At 53.8% G+C, this 18067-nt stretch overlaps 1 protein-coding gene across 1 annotated transcript in view; it reads right to left on the reverse strand.

The window, feature by feature from the left end:
- HS3ST6 (heparan sulfate-glucosamine 3-sulfotransferase 6) overlaps window positions 1-17781 on the reverse strand; it is a 30859-nt gene extending 13078 nt beyond the window's left edge. Inside the window, exon 1 of the mRNA XM_064673389.1 lies at window positions 17414-17781. Coding sequence (XP_064529459.1) covers window positions 17414-17781 — 368 coding nt within the window. The remainder of the gene's footprint in view (window positions 1-17413) is intronic.
- Window positions 17782-18067: the final 286 nt, after the last annotated feature.

Below are 18067 nucleotides of genomic sequence, written 5' to 3' on the forward strand. Positions count from 1 at the left end.
CCTTCCTCCCTCCCTCTCTCCAGCAGGAACAACTGGGAATTCTCTAACAAAACATTTCTTCACTGGAAAAGCATTGGTTTGTGGCAATCGGAGCTGTTTGTGGGAAAGAACTGGATTTTGACTATTTTTAGCCTGGTTTCCTAAGGAAATGTGGCTTAAGCAATCACACGGTCTGTCTGCCCGTCTTCCCCCAGCCAGGCTGATCCCACCGGCCGATTCCAGCCGGATTTGAGGCAGGACGAGGATCCAAAATAGGAAGTTTGCACATTTCCACGAAAAGCTGCAGCTGAGTGGTGGGCAGGACCCCAACCACCATCCACAGCTCAGGGGAAGGCAATTCCAACACAGCCCAGAACCAGCAGCCCCCCCACACCAGCCCCATCCACAGCAGTCCCACCAGGAGTTCCTTTGCTGGGCTTCAGGCTCCCCTGCTCCTGCTCAGAACCAGGGATCTGGGGGGGAAGAGATACGGAGGGAAGAGAACACACCCTTTGCACCTCAACCTCCTTTGGAGAAGCTGTAAAAACTTCAGTACCCTTCCCATGAAGCAGCCCCCCAGGCAGCCCCCATTTGGGGGTGTCCCTGTCCCCCATCCCGGGCAGAGCCATTCTGCCAAGCAGGAGAATCCTCCCTGGAGCCAAGGGCTGGACTCTGCCAGGCCTTGGGCATCAGACATCCATCAGAAGGGTCACAGTGCTGACCCCATGTCCCAGGGGAGTGCCAGTCTCCAGGGACAGCCCTGCTGTTTTGTCCCCAAACTGCCTTTTTCATAAGGAAAAAAATGAGCACATCCCAGCCTCCCAGTGTTAATGTGTCTCACTGGCACAGCTGCTCTTCCTGATGGGAAGGATATCCTGGGATTGGGCAAATCCACATTCCCATGGGCTCCTCACTACCCCAGAGCCCAGCACAGGACCATGTGGGCACTCACTGACCCGCTCAGACAGCACTGGGAGCAGTTTGGTGTTCCTGGGGGAGAGGGAAACCAGCAATTGCAGCAGCCTGGAGTTTGAATCCATTCCCCATCTCCTACAGCATCACCCCATTCCCATCCTCGCCCAGACACGTCAATACCTGAGTGGTGATGGATGAGCAGAGGGATGATGGATGGGACCTGCAGCCTGACAGGCAGATCGATCCCTGGATCCCTGGACAGCCAGCTTGGGACTCAGGGAGCCAAGCCCAGAGCAGGGCTGTGACCAGCATGAAAGGCTGTAATAGGAAAATTTCTTCCCCAAAAGGGCTGTCCAGCCCTGGCACAGCTGCCCAGGGCAGTGAGGGAGGCCCCAGTCCTGGAGGGATTTAAAAGCCCTGTGGATGTGACACCTGGGGACATGGGTTAGTGGTGGCTTTGGCAGTGCTGGGGGATGGTCGGACTCGACAGTGGCAGGACCCAGGGAGCCAAGGCAGCGACCAAACAGAGCTCTCTGTGTGGCCCTGGGATGTGGGAGGGGGATCTCCCCAGCCCACAGTCCCGGTAGCTGCTGCAGGACCACAATTTTCTCTTTTTTCCCCTTTTTGAATGTGGTGGAGGGAAAATCCGGGGCGGTGTGGAGCACAGGGAGCGGCGGGAGGCCAGGAGGCGTTCCTGCCACCGGCACCTCCGGCTGCTCTGGAGAGCGGGGAGGACACTGGGAGCTTGTTTGCTGCTGGACTCACGCAGGGTGGGATGTCAGGAGCTGGCAGGACAGTTGCCAAACTCCACCCCCCCCGCTGGTGACAGGCTCTGGGGTGCCAGCACGGCCCCCCCCACCCGTGGGACACCTTCCTGCAGTGTCCTTGTCCTCATCCCTGTGGCCGGTGAGGGGGAGAAGGCACTTCTTGGGATGATCCCTCAATCCCCCAGCTTTGAGCCCTGGGCTGGGCTCTGCCCACCCTCATGCCAGGGTGGTGACTGCAAAGGAAAGGGAGGCTGGAAACTGGAGAGCTGCCTCTGGAGCAATGTGGCTCCGAAGGGAATGATCCGGGAAAGCCTCGGGATCAGAGGGGCCAGTGCAGGGGCATTAATCAGAACCACAGAATTGTTTAGGGTGGAAAAGCCTCCAAAACCATCAAGTCCAACCGTCCTCCAGCACTGCCAAGGCCACTGCTAACCCAGGTCCCCAAGTGCCACATCCACAGGGCTTTTTAATCCCCCCAGGGATGGGGACTCCACCACTGCCCCGGGCAGCTGTGCCAGGGCTGGGCAGCCCTTCCCATGAGGAAATTTTTCCTGATATCCAGCCTAAACCTCTCTTGGCACCACTTGAGGCTGTTCCTTGGCTTGTTACTTGGTATGAGGGACTGACATAAAGCCACTTTGTGCTCTGTTTTCCAGGATGGGGGGCAGAAACGGGGCCCTTGGCAGAGCCCCCCACCTCTGAGGACACCAGGCATCCCTCTATCTGTTGATTGAATTGTTCCCTCAGATGGATGGACAGATGGACAGACAGTCCAGAAAGTGCTGGTTGCTTCTCCTTTAGGGAGAAGTGACCACAGGGATGGTCTGTCCTGTGATTTGGGGGTCAGGACAAATTCAGGATTAAATTTAATATTGAGGGGAAAAGGTAATTTTGACCTTCCAGTAAATTGTTTTTTGCCCTGCACAGCAGCAGCTTTAAAGTGAAACACAACCCCCAAAACAAACCCTTCTTGAGGCATTCCCGAATAGGGGTTTTTTTCCTGGTTATTGTGGAAATTTAGATCAGAAAACGTGTTGGGTAAAAATATTCAATTCCCCACAGCCTGCAGAGCCTCATCAAAAATCCATTTGAAGTATTACTCTCAAATCCCTCATGGCAATGGGATATTTTAAGGTCAGTTAAACTTATTATTCACTCAAGATTTGCTTTCAGGTCCCTGCATATTTCAAACAGATTTCCCCCCATCTTTAGCCCGACTGTGTTACAAAAAGCCCTTTCCACCCCCCTTTCCTTTTTTTTTTTCCCTGAAAAGAAAAAAAATGTTGTCAAAAGAAAAGATCCTAATCAGAAACAGCTTCTGAAGCCTTAAAAGCCGCTACAGTTTGTACTTGTTACCAGAAAACATCGACGCTATCGCTCGATCCCTAAATCCCTTGACTTCCAAAACACTGCATGGAGCTGTGCTTGGAAAAGAAGAATTAACTCGAATTTGTTTTTCTTATTTGCAATTCATTTCCTCGAAACAGGGTTTACACACAGATTTATTTTTTCTCCCTCGCTTTGTGCAAGGAAAGAAAGCACTTCAAAAACTGCAGCCTGTGTTATTTTGGGATTATTTAGGATTTCCAGCTTGATGTAGCTGCAATTTCTGCCCCTACCATGCCCTTCCCCTCAAAGGACACCAGGAACTTTGGTTGGTTGGGGTTTTTACATAAAGATCACCTAAACAGTACAATTATTTCATTTTAAGAGTGTCCCCACCTTGGGAGGAGCCCATCAGCTCTTCCAGCAGCACAGACAACCCCCGAGGGATCAGCTCCCAGATCCATGGTACCTGCACAGGGTCAGCAGGATCTGTCTCCAAAGAGACCACACACCCTCCCTGAGTGCAAAACAACCCATATTTTAGAGAAAATACAACAATATCTACTTTTACAACCGTCCACAGAGACACTGGACAGCTGATTGTGAGGTTCTGGAGTAGCACAAAGATCAGCCTTTCCCCTAAACCACAAATATCTGTTTCTAGCCTGGAGAAGAGAAGGCTCCAGAGAGATCTTAGAGCCCCTTCCAGTGCCTGAAGGGGCTCCAGGAGAGCTGGAGAGGGACATGGGACAAGGGATGGAGGGACAGGACAAGGGGGGATGGCTTCCCACTGCCAGAGGGCAGGGTGAGATGGGATATGGGAAGGAATTCCTCCCTGGGAGGGTGGGGAGGCCCTGGCACAGGTTGCCCAGAGAAGCTGTGGCTGCCCCTGGATCCCTGGAAGTGTCCAAGGCCAGGTTGGACGGGGCTTGGAGCAACCTGGGCTAGTGGAAGGTGTCCCTGCCCATGGCAGGGGTGGGACTGGATGCTGTTTGAGGTCCCTTCCGACCCAAACCAATCTACAGTTCCATGACCAACCTCCCCTAGGACCTATCCCAACTCCTGCCAGGCTGTTCAGACCCTATAACACATGTGGGATGGGGACAGGCACTTCCAAAGCCCCACCTCCCCGGGATAGAGGGTCACCCTTCCGAATCATCAGCTGCTCCCTGAATGATAATTCAACATTTATAGCCCAGATAACAACTCCACAAATCCCTGAAGGTCACAAACAGCATTAAGAGCTCTGCCCAAAGCCATGAGTAACGTGGCCAGCACAGGAGGCAAATTGAGCAGGGAGGAAAAGATTGCAAGTGCCCTAATCTTGCTCCAGAGAGCAAAGACTTCAGAAATTATTACAGAGTTCTTAGTGTTTCCAGCCATCTGGCCTGCATTTCTCCATTTGCTCAATCAGACATATGTTGCTTTTATCCCTACCCCTGCCAGCTCTCCCCTGTTCCTTGAAAACATGTGCATCCTCCACTCTGCTCATTTCCAGCTCAGCTCAAAGCAGAGGCTGCGAGTTCAGCACTGTGAAGGCTTCCAGCAGGTGAACAGGCCCATCAGAGCCTCTTCCATCTCCCACTTGTACCTAAAAATCACTGTTTGCCCAAAATAAGGCAGAGTGAGATGTGATTCCAACTTGGGAACCCCTCTGCTGCAAAGCAGCATCACTCCACTGAAGCCAAGAGGATCCTAACAAATCCTGCCAGGCAGGGGCTGGAAGGGGAGATCTCTTCCAGCTGGGAAGCCATGGAGGATCAGAGCCCCCAGAAAGAGGGGTGTCCCTCAGATCCCACACTGCTCTTCAGCCATATAACACACAGGCTCTGCTGGACACTGGTACATGGGATAACACGTGGGATAACACATGGGATAACACATGGGATAACACATCCAGGCCGTCCCAGTCAAGGTGGGACCTCAACCCCTCTCCCATCAGCCCACTCTTTGCACCTTTCACTTCCAGTTGTGATTCCTTCCCTCTAACAAGCAGCACCTCCGACCAGGGGACCAGAAACCAGAACTGCAAATAATGGGATAGGAAGGGAGGGAGGGGAGTGTTGCACTGCTCCATCAGCACAGGCTCCCACCACCTGAGCCAACTGCATCGCCCTGGGCCTCTACACACTTCTGAGGGCAAGAGAAGGAGATCCAACAGTCTGCCCAAGGACAGCCAAGGTGTCACAGAGTGCTGGAAGAGACCTGTGAGCCGTGGAGGCTCTTTGGGAGCTGCCATTGCTCTGGAGAACACAGAGCTGTTGGTTGGGGTCAGGCTGAGCTCCCACCAGGCATGAAGACTCCAGCCCTGGCTCTTTCAGCACCTGGAGATGACTTGCTTTCCCACAGTCCGACCCTCATCCCCCCCAGCAAAGCACGTCTTCACCTTCCCATCAGCTCTGGCTGCACGTTCCTCTGCCACAAGGCCACGGCCACGACCTCCCTTCCAGCAGGAACGGCCTCTGCGAGTCCACAAACGGGGCAAGGAGTGAATTACATTTAATTACACACTGTCCAGGGCCTTGGGTATCCGGCCAAGTGTTCCCAGATGTGCAGGGCTCTCCCTCAAAGCGATCCTCAGGCTTCAGTGCCTCCCTGGATATTTAATACGTTGGGATCTGGGGTGTGAGGGTCAGGGACGGGGGTTTCCATGCAGATGCTACAAATCTTCTCTTCTCTTACCATCACCTTTTAATAACACCATAAATCATCAGGCACTTCTCAGGTGACCACGTAATTGCCCGTTTGTGTCTCCGAGCAAAACGTATCCGGACTCTTCCTCTGGGCTGCAGGGAAGGAGACCTGCTGGGAGCAAACTCCGGGGGTTTGCGTGCCCCAGCTCTCCTTCAGCGAGTCATCTCCTGGCATCTGTGCTTCAGCTGCCGTGTGGCAGCACAAGGAAAGGCGAGTAACTGATACAGGAAGATTAAAAAAAGGTTGGATGGGTCTGTTCCTAATGTGAGCCTTGCTGCTCGCAGCCCTTTGATTGCAGCACAACTAAGAGATGGAAATTCACTGGAGGCAAAGGAATTAATTAACGGGAGAAGAAAGGAGCATCAGTCTGCTGGAGTCCTGGCGTCAATTCTGAGATGGGTTTTGAAGTGGCAACAGTTTCCCCTGTTCTTTAAAGTTGTTCTAGGTCCTGCACGGGCACTCCAGGAGCTGACATGCAGCACGTGCAGTGCCTCCTGCTCATGAGGTGACTCAGGTGGCACAGGACAAACCTGCCTGTCTGTGGTGGGGACACCCAGACACTGCCCCAGCATCCTTCCTCTTCCTGCTGCTCCCACCTGCTCTCCTCTGATCCACTGAGACCTTCAAACCGTGGTGGAGCCACCACCCTTCACTGGGCTGTCAGCACTCACTTGGGGCTGAGCTGCTTTGGGAGCTGGTTTGGGAGCTGGTTTGCATCTCCAAATGGTTTCACAACTCTGCAAGAAATGAATGCTGAGGTTTTGCTGCAGGTGAGAAGAACATTAACCACCTTCAGCCAAATTGTAGTTCAAACTGGGATTGTTTCCAAACCAGCCGTGCAGATACATATGGGCTGTGGTTCTCCAAAGCCTCCTCTGGTTCCTGAGGCAGTTTTCTTGTCTTCAGGACATACTGGCTTCACACAAGAACTGAAACTCTCCCTGTCCCATGACTCCAGGAGCTACAGCTCAAAAAAATCATCAAATCTCTTCAGATTCCCAACAAAATCAGGAGAGCTCCCACCCTGCCCTCCACCCAGATCGCACTTTAAAAGTTTATGTTCAGCTGCGTGCAAAGAGTGGGATCTGTCACTGGGAGCTTCCCAGCTGAGCTGGGGAGGGTTTCACAGCCAGATTTCTTTCCAAAGGTCACTGGTCACCCTTCCTCTTCATCCATCAGCTTGGCTCCAACTTCACCCAAGCCGAAGTGTGGGGTTTGGGGGCTGTTTTTCAGTCAGGGCTGGATACATCACACACACAGCTAATGGTCCAAGTCATTGGCCCACGATGCCACGAAACCAGAAACCCACTAACAACAAGGTTTGTGTTAACACACACTTACAGGCAACTTGTGCTGTGATGCTGACATGAGGTTCCCACAGCTGGACACAGCTGGAGTTAGGTGGTCACTAAATCTTTAAGCCTGAATTTGCCTTTATTTAAAGAAAGTTAGCCTAGAAAAAAACTGTTTAGGAAAGGTCTGGCCCCATCAGTGATTAATGCTGTAAAGAGTCACTCATTCCCAGTTCCTGCTCAGTAATTCAAGTTTTATGAACCTCTAAGATGACAGAGGCCTCGCTGTGATCCCTGCTCAGCCCCGTGGATGCAGCACGTCCTCACACACTCCCTGATGCTCCTCAAAGCAGAGGAATATTGATTTTTAATGCACACCCCCAGATCAGACCTGGACAAGGCCATCCCTCATTATCTGCCTTGTAACGAGGTGAGGATCAAACTGAGAGGCAAGGACATGGTGGGTGGGTGGCACCAGCACCAAACGTCCCTCATCAGCACAGAGAGGAATTAGCCAGCGTGTCACACCCAGGACTCATCCCACTGGCACTCATCCCCTCCCTGAGGCTGATGGCTCTGAGGCCACCTCTGCTCCCCCATGGGATGAACTGAAGCACCAGGGATGAGCTGGACTCGCTGATCCCTCCCAGCTTGAGATATTCTGTGTTTCTGTGAGCTCCACAGGCTCTGGGCACCTCCTGCCATGATGCCCCGGAGTCTGGGGAAGGTTTGGGTGATCGTGGCAGTGCCTAAAACAGCCCAGAGATCTGCAGTAGAGCTGGGGGGGAGGGGGCTGGGGACACCCTTTGTCACCAGCTGGAAGGAAGTGAGGGATGTGGTGAACCTGGAGAGACACGATCACAGCACTGGGGACATGAGAGACATGGAGCCATCTGGCAGGGGCAACACCAGGATAGAACTGTAACAGAACCAAAACCCACCATCCTCACACCTAAAACAGACTCTGAGCTCCAACCTGAGGTGGACACAGAGCCCAGCCATCCGTCCAGCAAACCTCCTTCTTCACTCCTGCCCAAAATAAATGTCAAAGCATGAAGGAGCCTGTCAGGGGCAGCCAGGACCCCAGGAAAACCTGGGGGACAAGGGCGGGATTGTGCCCAAGCACAGCCCTCTGGATGGGGGCGCTGGGATGCTCCACCACCAGACCCTCATCCCCGATCTGCCTCCCCCGTCCCCGCGGGGCAGGATCGGCCCCTCCGGGCTGCCTCTCTCCCTTCTCCCGCTGGCAGCAGCCCAGCCCTGCCCGCCGGCCCCTTTGTGCGGCGGCGGCTCCGGGTGGCAGCGGAGCGGATGCGGGTTGTCACGCTTGGGGCTCCGACACCGCGGGGGGACGTCCCGCTCGTCCCTCCCCCCCAAAACGGGCTTTTCACGGAGACAAACGATCCCTTCCCTCAACAAAACCTAAATTCTCAGCCGAAAGTACTTGGCAGCGGCCCCCTGAAATTTTTCTCAGGCTTGTGTGGCTTCGGAACGCGACTTTGAGAGACAGAGGAGCAGCCGGAGGAAGCGGCCGATGAAGAAGAAGCCGCCGCGCCCCCGGCTGCGCGTCCCGCCGGGCTGTCGCTCGCGGGGATGGAGCTGCCGGGCGGGTCCGAGCGGCTGGGAAAAGCCCTTCCTGGCCATCAGAACCACCCCCGGCCTCCGAGAGCCCCCGGGGAGCGGAGGGGGGTCCGGCAGCCCCCCCGGCGCCGCTCTCGCCAGAGGCAGCGCTGAGCGATGGCGCTGACAGGCTCCTGATCAATGGCACTTATCGAGCCCCTCCGCGCTCCCGGCAATTGGAGCGTTTCTTTCGCTTCCACCCTTATCGACGTTTCCTCCCTGGCAGGGGGTCCGGGGGGGTGGGGGGGTTGTCACTTGGAATTACGGGGGAGCTCGGCGGGATGGGGAACAACGGCCGCGGGCAGCTGGCAGGTGGAGGCAGAGGAACCCTCGGGGCACGATCGGCACCCACGGGATCCTCCAGAGAGGGAAAGAGAAAATCAGATCACCCGATGCAGGGCTGCTGGGGTGGCAGAGGCACATTGGGATCCTGCCCCGACGGTGAGGAGAGGCGGCTCTGCCTGGGGCTGCAGCAGGAGGCAGGACCCTGCTGTGCTTTGCTCTGGGGTTTGATTTCACCCACAGAGAGAATTACAGAGTCATGGAATCATTATGGTTGGAAAATACCTCGAGATCATCGAGTCCATTCCCCCAGCATTGCCAAGGCCACCACTAATCCATGTCCCCAAGTCCACACAGCTTTTAAATCCTTTCAGGGATAGAGACTCCACCCCTGCCCTGGGCAGCTGTGCCAGGGCTGGACAACCCTTTCCATGAAGAAATTCTTCCCTAATATCCAACCTAAACCTCTCTAGACAGAACTTGAGGCTGTTTCCTCTTGCCTTGTCCCCTGTTCCCTGGGAGCAGAGCCTGACCCCCCTCTCTGGCTCCCTCCTCCTGTCAGGGAGTTCCAGAGAGCAAGAAGGTCCCCCCTGAGTCTCCTTTTCTCCAGGCTGAGCCCCCCCAGCTCCCTCAGCTGCTTCTGGTGCTCCAGACCCTTCCCCAGCTCCATTCCCTTCCCTGGACAAGCTCCAGCCCCTCTACGTCCTCCTTGTCATGAGGACCCCAAAGCTCTGAGGCTCTGCCCCCACAGCAGAGCCACCCTGCCCTCAGCTGAGTGCTGCTGTGGGAGCAGAGGGGGGCTGGCAGCAGCCCACCCCTCCCAGCCCCGGGGTTTGGATGCTGTGGCTCCAGAGCAGCTGGAAGCTGGGAGATCCCCACCCAGCAGCACCACACAGTGCCAGGAAAGAGGCAGGGGCGGGATGTGGCCTCTGGGGACGGGATCTGTCACTTTTCTCGTCCCTTCCCATCAATCACCAGCAGCTCCTTTTATTTATTTATTTTTTAGTTGCACAATACAGCTGCTCATTCGCAGCTGAACCAGCCCAAAGGGTGCTGATGGAGCAGGGGAGGAGATGCCAATTCTTCATTCCAGCTACAGAAACACCTCCACGTGTGCCCACAGCCAGGTGTGCCCACAGCCACAGCCACACACACACAGCTCAGGGGCTAAGGAATAAATCAATTCCAAGGGGTCACTCAGCCTTTTCCTGCCCAAGGACGTTAACAAGGTCACATCCTTATTCTCTCCAGACTAATGAGTGAAGATTACTAATAAGACCTCAGTGACAAGTGACTATATTAATGTAATTCTCTCCTGCTCATAATCAATTTTGTGTGTTAAGATGCAGAGTGACCCTGGTCACCTGGGATGCTCCTGCCACCTCCTCACTGTGGAGCTGCTGGACTGGGAGAGAGGAGTTTTATCCCCCTCGTGTCCCTGCCTTGAGGTTTCCTTGGCAGAGCACACAAATCACGCCCAGGAGGAGCCCAGCAGCTTATCCCCCTCCCCAAGTGCTACTGTTCCCCAGGGCTGTGTTTTAATAGCCCAAATAGTGAACATTTTCTGCAACTGAAGGCACTTTCAGCCATTTCACCCCCTATTTCAGTCTCAAGGTGTGCTGGTCCCAGCACTCCACCTGCTCCAGGTCCCAGCAGTTGGTGTCACCAGCAGCACGTGCTGGAACAGGGATTTTTTTTTTTGGTCCATGGCTCTTGACCATCTCAGCCAGGCAAAGCCTGGCTCATCCCTGCTCTCTGCAAGCCTTGGAATCACCAGGGGTTGGGCATGACCCCCATGCCCTCGGCTGACCTGCAGGTTCACCCTCCCCTGGCTGTGCCCTGTGCCCTGGTCACCACCCCAGTGCCCCGACTGCCCTGTTCCCCATCTGCCTTTCAAACGAGACTCCAGAACAAGAGGGACTCACTTAAGAGGTGTCTGAGTAATTTTGCAGACATTTAGACCCCCATGATCTAGAGCTGTCTCTGGGCAGAGGGAGAAGAAGGAGAAATCCAAGGAGTCGCTGTGAATTTTCCACCCAGGACCATCACCACAAAAGGTGAGTGTGTAAAACCTCAACACAGCCATTCCAGGATTCTATCAACTCCCACATCCAGACTGTGCATCCTCCTGCAAGGAAAGACTCCTCTTAAACCACTGTCCCAGTGGTGCCCAGGCTGGACCAGCCCTGGTGCCTCCACCCCCCAGACCAGGCTTCCAACCAGGTCCCACAGAAGCCTCTCAGAACATCCCTCTGCTCCTCACTTTAATACTCCAGCCATCCCAAGAGCTGGGCTGTGGGGAGGGAGCTGCCAGGCTCAGGTCCCACCCCACTCCTGGAGCCCTGTCAGCACCATCCTGCAGATATGGAGCATCCATCCCTCCCACATGGAACATCCATCCCTTCTCCTCCGGCTCCCTAAGCAGGAGGATTTCCACAGCCCTTTGAAAAGCCATTCAGAGCTAAGTCTTGGTATTAAAGGTGGCCTTTCCTTAGGCAGGTTTTCAATCTCTGCCCGAGCCTGTTGCAGCAAAAAGTTTTTTAAAAGGTCAGGAAGAAGCTTTTAAGCAGATTTGCCAATTAACTGTTGTAGCCCCCTCCCCTCCCCGACAGGAGCTGCCGCCTCCATCCCCGGGGACGGTAATTACTGTTTTATAAATAAGCTTTGAACTCGTGTAAGTAATAGTCTCTCCTTGCATAAAAGCACCCTCTAAATCCACTGGCCTTTTCCACCTTCTGTCACTGCATCTAAAAATAATCTGGGGGAAAAAAACCCACCATAATACTTTTAAGAAACTCCAAAACTCTCCCTTTACTCTGCAAGGATGATTTCTCCAACCCCTCAATAATTAACTAACAGAAACTCTACAGCTTTCCTGGCTTTTTTTGAATTTTTATGTGATAATGAACACATTTTCCAAAATTCTGTGGAGTTACATGTAGGTGATTAAAAAAAAAAGGCTGTGTTTCAATATTTCAGTTTCTAATGAAGTTACAAGAGAGAAACCAGGAGAGCACAAGAGCAAAGGACATGAGTGAAGGTATTAATGGAAAAGGTATTAATTCACATGATATTAATTTTTTTAACTAGCTCTGATTTCTAGGTGTGCAGCTTTATATATATATTTAAGCAGTCTGGGGTAGCAATGCTGACAGACCTGAAATCCTTTAGGAACTCAGGTTACTCCTGCACACCCCTTGCCCAGCCTGGATATAAACCCAGCATTTATTTAACAGAGACAGAGACAGGGAAAGCATTCCTCAGTTGGGAAGGCCACGGCTCGTTCCACTCTGCAAGTCACAGCTTTTATCCCCAAAATCGCAGCCAACACTAACATGCTGCTTTAATCACTTGAGCCTGACACTATCTGTGCAGCAGCACATGGAATAACCCGACTTCATTTTGCCTTGAGGCTGAGCCAGGCTCAAATTCAGGCTCACAGACCTGCTTGTATCAGCAAGAAGCACTTCGTGGGATTTGGGAACAAAACTTGGGAGCGGCCACATGGAAACAAGGGAGTAATGTCAGTGTGAAAGTGGGGAGCAGAAGGGCTGAGTCAGGCTCCAAACTTCACCCATCCCCTACTCTGTGTCAGGGGGGAAAGGCCCCCTAAAACAGGACAGGCACAGCCCCTCTCTCCCCCTGCCCACAGTAATCTCTGTCAGGGAGCCCTTTAAATGGTTTCAAATGTTAATTCCTCATCGTAGCAGTAAAAGCTATTTTTAATCCCACGTGAAAGCAGTTTGCAGAAACCCAAACTTTGCATGTATTATGGATTGCCTCCCAAGTCCAGGCAGAGCTGGACATGTGTTAGGGAGCAGAAAACAGGGGCACATCATCAGGGAGACCGGATGCACCCAGCACTTAAGCCCGGTCCCAAGTGTAGAGCTGGGACTAAAACACTGCACAAAAGCCAATCAAAAATACTATACCTTAAATAAAAGCTTTAAAGTATCTGGTTCTTAGTTAAAATTAGCTTTTTCTCAGGTTTCCTGCATGTTCTCTTTGTATTTTAGGTTTTATTTTCCAAACACGGGGGTGCGAATAAGGGAAGCTGAGACAGAAAGGTCTCATTTTTGAATGGAAGTTAAAAAAAAGAGAAGAGATTGCAAAGTAATGAAGCCAAGAAGCTGCAGGGCTGAATGTCTGCAAAGGCACCAGGAAAACAAGGGCCACTCTCAGCGCTGAAACCGAGTCCATCAGGAGAGCAGATTAGCCGGTGTCAATGAATAAAGATAATGTCCCGGAGCAGGTCTCAGTGCATCGCCATCTGACTCCTGCAGGATTCCTTTGTCCCTTCCCACCTATGTGTTTCTTAAATGCGCCTGTGAAAAGCTCTCCCTGCAAGGCGATCCAAGCCCGGTGCCAAAATGCAGCCTGGCGACTCCAGAGGAGCTGATTTTATTCAACAGCTCAGCGCTATAGAGTGTCTTGATCTGTCTGTACAATCACAACACACACAAAAACCCCTCAAGGCATCTACTTAGCTCCACTTTTCAACTGCCAATAACACTCACAGCAAAAGTCAAAAGAGCAGCGCCGGAGCCGCGTCCTTTCCCTGCCGCTCAAAGGCTTCGGGGTTGCGAGGTTCCGAGATAACAAAGTCTGGCTCAAGAAATCCTGGATGCCTTTCAAGAGCGTTATTGGTTCCTATGAATGGGTCTGAAGAAAGGGAGGGGGGTAAACCCCACATATCCCATGGAGCAGCTCTCTGCTCCCCGTCCGTCTCCCCCGAGCACAGGGAGATGTGCCGGGGCTGGGACATCCCGGTGCTGTTCCGGGCACAGGAGCACAGATGGGTGAGGAACCCCACAAAAAGTTTCTCACCCCTCTTGCAAACCTGCACGGATCAGAAGGGAAAATGATAACAAAAAGCTAAATTTGGTCTCTGGGAGACTTGGAGCTCCGGGCTGGCTCTGCAGGGCCAGAGGATGCATGGCGAGGATTCCAGCTCCTTGTGTCCCACCACACCCGGCTGAGGAGCTCCAGCCTGGCCACTCACTAGTCATCCCATAGTACTTTTTAATACTTGTGGCCCAAACTGTAAGAAAACATGGAATTCTTTACAATTCCTATGAAATGCAGTGCGTGCCATCATCCAGGGCACAGCTCACACAGCACAACCCCGACGGACACACGGGGCGGTGAGAGCTGAGCCCAGCCCCACTCCTGTCTAACTCTTTCTTTGGCTATTGGAAAAAAGGAGGAAGATAAGATGGAAAAGAGGGCCTGGGATAATAGATCATGTGAGGAAACACAAGACAGAGGAAAAGCGTCACATTGAGCTGATGTTGCCACAAAGTTTTGGCAGATGGAGATGAGGAAACTTCTTTGGACAAGCTGAGCGCTCTCCACACGAATTCCCTCAAACTTGAATTCCCTCAAACTCCCTTTTATGCAAACCAGCCTCTGCAAAGCCCCTGTCCCAGCACTGCCATGTGTCCCAAAGCTGCTGTTACCCCCGTTTCTCCTGCCCCTTTCCCCACAGCCCCAGAATTCCCGAGGTTGTGCCGAATCCCAAGGCGAGACCGATGGAGCGGCCGGAACCTCTGCGTGGGAAACAAACCAGCTCTGGCAACCAAAGAGGGAACAATCCATGCAAAGATTCCACTACGCCCCCGAAATGTCACCAGTGGAGCAGAGCAGTGTCTGCTGGAGAGCCCATGGGAGCCCCTGCACAGGGATCGTACGAGGTGGGAACACCCCGAGTGCCCCAAACGCCACCCGTGAGCCCAAATCTGCTCGGGGGGTCTCTGGGCTGGGAGCAGGTGCTGTCCCACACACACCCAGGGGGTTCCACCCCTTAAATCCCTTCACCCCGCAGCCACTCAGCCCACAAGCACCATTTTCCTCAATTCCCACAGGCCGGGGCAGGATCTTGCCCTTGTCCCTCAAGCCGAGCAGCTCCTCAAAGCTTTGCAATGAATTCCTGAATATCACAGCAAACATCTGGGATTCCATTCAGTTCTTACCATTTCCCTGCACCTACATTCCCATAAAGCAGAGACAGACAGACAGTGCCAGGCTCCCAAACAGGACCCTCACACACCCCAAAGTGGGGCAGACACACCAGCATCGCCTCTTCTTTTTATTCAGGTTTTCTTCAAGCAGCATTGAGTGCCAAAAAAATTAAACCAGTGTTTTTTTCGAGGATAAAACATCCCATAATGCTCGGATTAGCCATTAGGTAATTTATGCTGCAGCCTAGAAAAGGTGTTTAATCTTCTTAGAATTAGCTCAACCTGTAGTAACTCAAGGGATTCTGAATGAGATGCTTTCGCAGAACATTTTCTTTTCACTGTTAAAAAAAAAAGGGACTTTGGGCTATTTCAAATTTAAATTAAATAAAAACAATCAGTAAGAATAAATTATTTCAGTCGGTAGCTTATAGTGTAAACTACTCATCACCCACAAGCAGATACTCCTGACACAGCAGCAAAATAGCTACAGGACTGAGCTTCCAAGTAAGAACAAAATAATTCTGGAGCAATATTTCCAAGGGAATTTTTTTTCCACATTTTCTCAAGACAAGCAGCGACCTACAGGTGCCTTCGGGCCAAATATCTTGGCGTGAGAAGCAGTTGGTGTAATTTTGGTTTCCTAGCAAGTTCAAATATCTTAAAAATGTTTACACCACTTTTGAGATATTCATTGGAAAAACCTGAATTTCTGTCCAACTTCTCTTTTGCTCCACTCCAGCTCACCCCAGCTTTAAACATTTAGCTCTGTCTGGCTTTCCCAGGGAAAGAAATCCCTCAGTATAGGCAAGGTCTTGGGAGAAGACAAAACAAGAGGCAAAGAGGAGAGGAAGCGAAGGGAAATAGTTGTGAGTGTGATTGAAAACACACTTACTCTATGCAGAGTTAAAGCAAAACATCTACTGATTTTTTCCTCCCTCCAAAGGATGCAGCTTCTCCCCAGCCCAGCGGCCGCTTCCCCCGCTCCCAAAACCTTCCCTGCTCCATTTCTCCGAATTTACCACAATCATATGCAGAATCATCTTAAAACATCTCGCTGGTAGCAGGCCAGGCTCCCTGCAAGCGCTTACAGCACTGAAAACTCCCGGCACAGCCATCCGAGCTGAGATTTATTTCTCCTCCTCTCTGTGGTCCATCCTGCGGACGCCTCGCTGGGCTACGGCGAGAGATATGAAAGCGTTCGATCTTCCCCGCTTTAATTATGTGCTCCCAGTCATCAAACTCCCATTCTGCCAAGTGAGATCTATCTTGCAGTCCTCGCCCCAAAAGATTAGTTATCATCATTATTGTTTCTGGAGCAGCACAGACACAAACGGTGCTGAGGAACGAGCTAATAAATCACGGGGATATTAACGCAGCCGTAAAAATAAGCGCCGCTACTTACTGGGTTTGAAGGTGTGTTAAGCCCTAACTTTACAGCCCAGATGTGGGCTCACAGAGCTGAAACTCTGCGGGTAAAATTACCACTAAAATTATCCTTTCCATTAAGCACGCTGATTTTTCACAGGTTATTATTCTGGCGAGGATGGGGAAGCTGCAGCCGCCCCCAAAACGCAGGGAAACGTTGAGAGCACGTAAAGAAACACGGTATTCCCGCGGGGCTTGGGGAGCAGGGGATGGAGAGGCAGGAAGGACAGGGAGAGCTACTCCTTTTATTATTTTCAGATGTTTCCCCGAGAACACCGCAGCGCTTTTATACATCGACACATTTGGACTCTCTTCAAAATAACGGACCAGATTCCACCACCAACTTCAAGGGACTTATCGCTCCGACTCCGCTTGGCCCGGCCGCTCCGGAGTTGGCCGGGAGACGGCACTTTAATAGACACCACATGCACAGTAGCTGCTCTTCCGAAGGCTTTATCGCCTGAAGAGTTCAATTCCACTGAAATCCTCCAAAAACAAACTCCCTTGGATCACTCCGGCTCTGCCCTTTGCCACAAACCCACCGACAGCGATTTACCCCTCTCCCGGTCCCCGTTCCGAGAACAGACAGGATCAAGCCCGAGATCCTGGTTCCACGCCAATAAAACAATTCCTAAAGAAACCCGGTGGGACGGCCGAGGGCGAAGTGATAAAGGTTAAAATCGCAGGGGCTGGAGAGTTAAGAGAGCAAATTTTTGCTGCCGGTTTCGTCCCTGGTCGGATGGGATGCGGGATGGGAGGCGCGGGGACAGGGAGGAAAAGGAGGATGTAGGGACAGGGGGAACACGGGGGTAGGAGGGACACGGAGGGATACGAGGACAGAAGTGACACGGGATCGGTTCTCACACTCGCACCGCTCCCGACTTCAGCCGCAGCCCCGCAAAACCAGCCCCCAGCCCCTTCCCCAGGCCAGGCGAGGGTCGGAGCTGCCGCCCCCCTTCTCGTCCCGCCCGGGACCCACATCCCTCTCCCCGCTTCCCCCCTCTCAGCCCCTTCGGACCCCCTTTCTCTCCCGGGACCCGCCGCGCTCGGACCAGCCTGTTGCAGAGCCGCTCCGTCCCGTCCCGGGAGACAATTAACACCGCTCGGCGCTTAATTACCCACCGCCGGCAGCCCCCCGCGCCGCGCCCCTTACCTGTACCAGCGCAGCCCCTTCTCGTAGCACCTGTCGAAGAAATGGGGCTCCGCGCCCACCGCCCGCACCCCGGGGTGCGCCCGCAGGAACTCGAGCAGCGCCCGCGTCCCGCCCTTCTTCACGCCCACGATGATGGCCTGGGGGAACCGGCGGCTGCCGCCCCCCGCGCCCCCCGCGCCCCCCGCGCCCCCCGAGCCCCCCGGCCCCGCGGGCAGCGCGCCGGGCGCGGGCAGCAGCAGCGCGGGCGGCAGCGGCTCGCAGGGCCCGGGCAGGCAGGAGAAGAAGTAGGTGAAGAAGAGGATCATGGTGAGGAGCAGCGAGGCGCGGCGGCCCCCGGCGGGTCCCAGCAGCCGCCCGCTACATCCCATCGGGGGCCGCGCATCCCGCACCGCCGCCGCGCCCCCCGCGCCCCCCTCCGCGCTCCCCCGCGCACCCGGCCCGGCCCCGGGCCCCCCGGACCAACCTCCCCCCACCACCCCTTCCCCTCCCGCGCCGCCCCCACGCCCACCCGCGGGGCGGGGGAGGGCGAAGACACGCGCGTGGGGGCGGCGACGCCCCGAGGAGGGGAAGGGAGGGGAAGGAAAGGAGGGAGGGAAGGAAAGGAAGGAGGGAGGGAGGGGACTGGGGGGGGGGGGGGGCGCGGCACACGCGGGG

This window comes from Pseudopipra pipra, chromosome 16 (genome assembly GCF_036250125.1).
Source record: "Pseudopipra pipra isolate bDixPip1 chromosome 16, bDixPip1.hap1, whole genome shotgun sequence".
Taxonomy (NCBI): domain Eukaryota; kingdom Metazoa; phylum Chordata; class Aves; order Passeriformes; family Pipridae; genus Pseudopipra; species Pseudopipra pipra.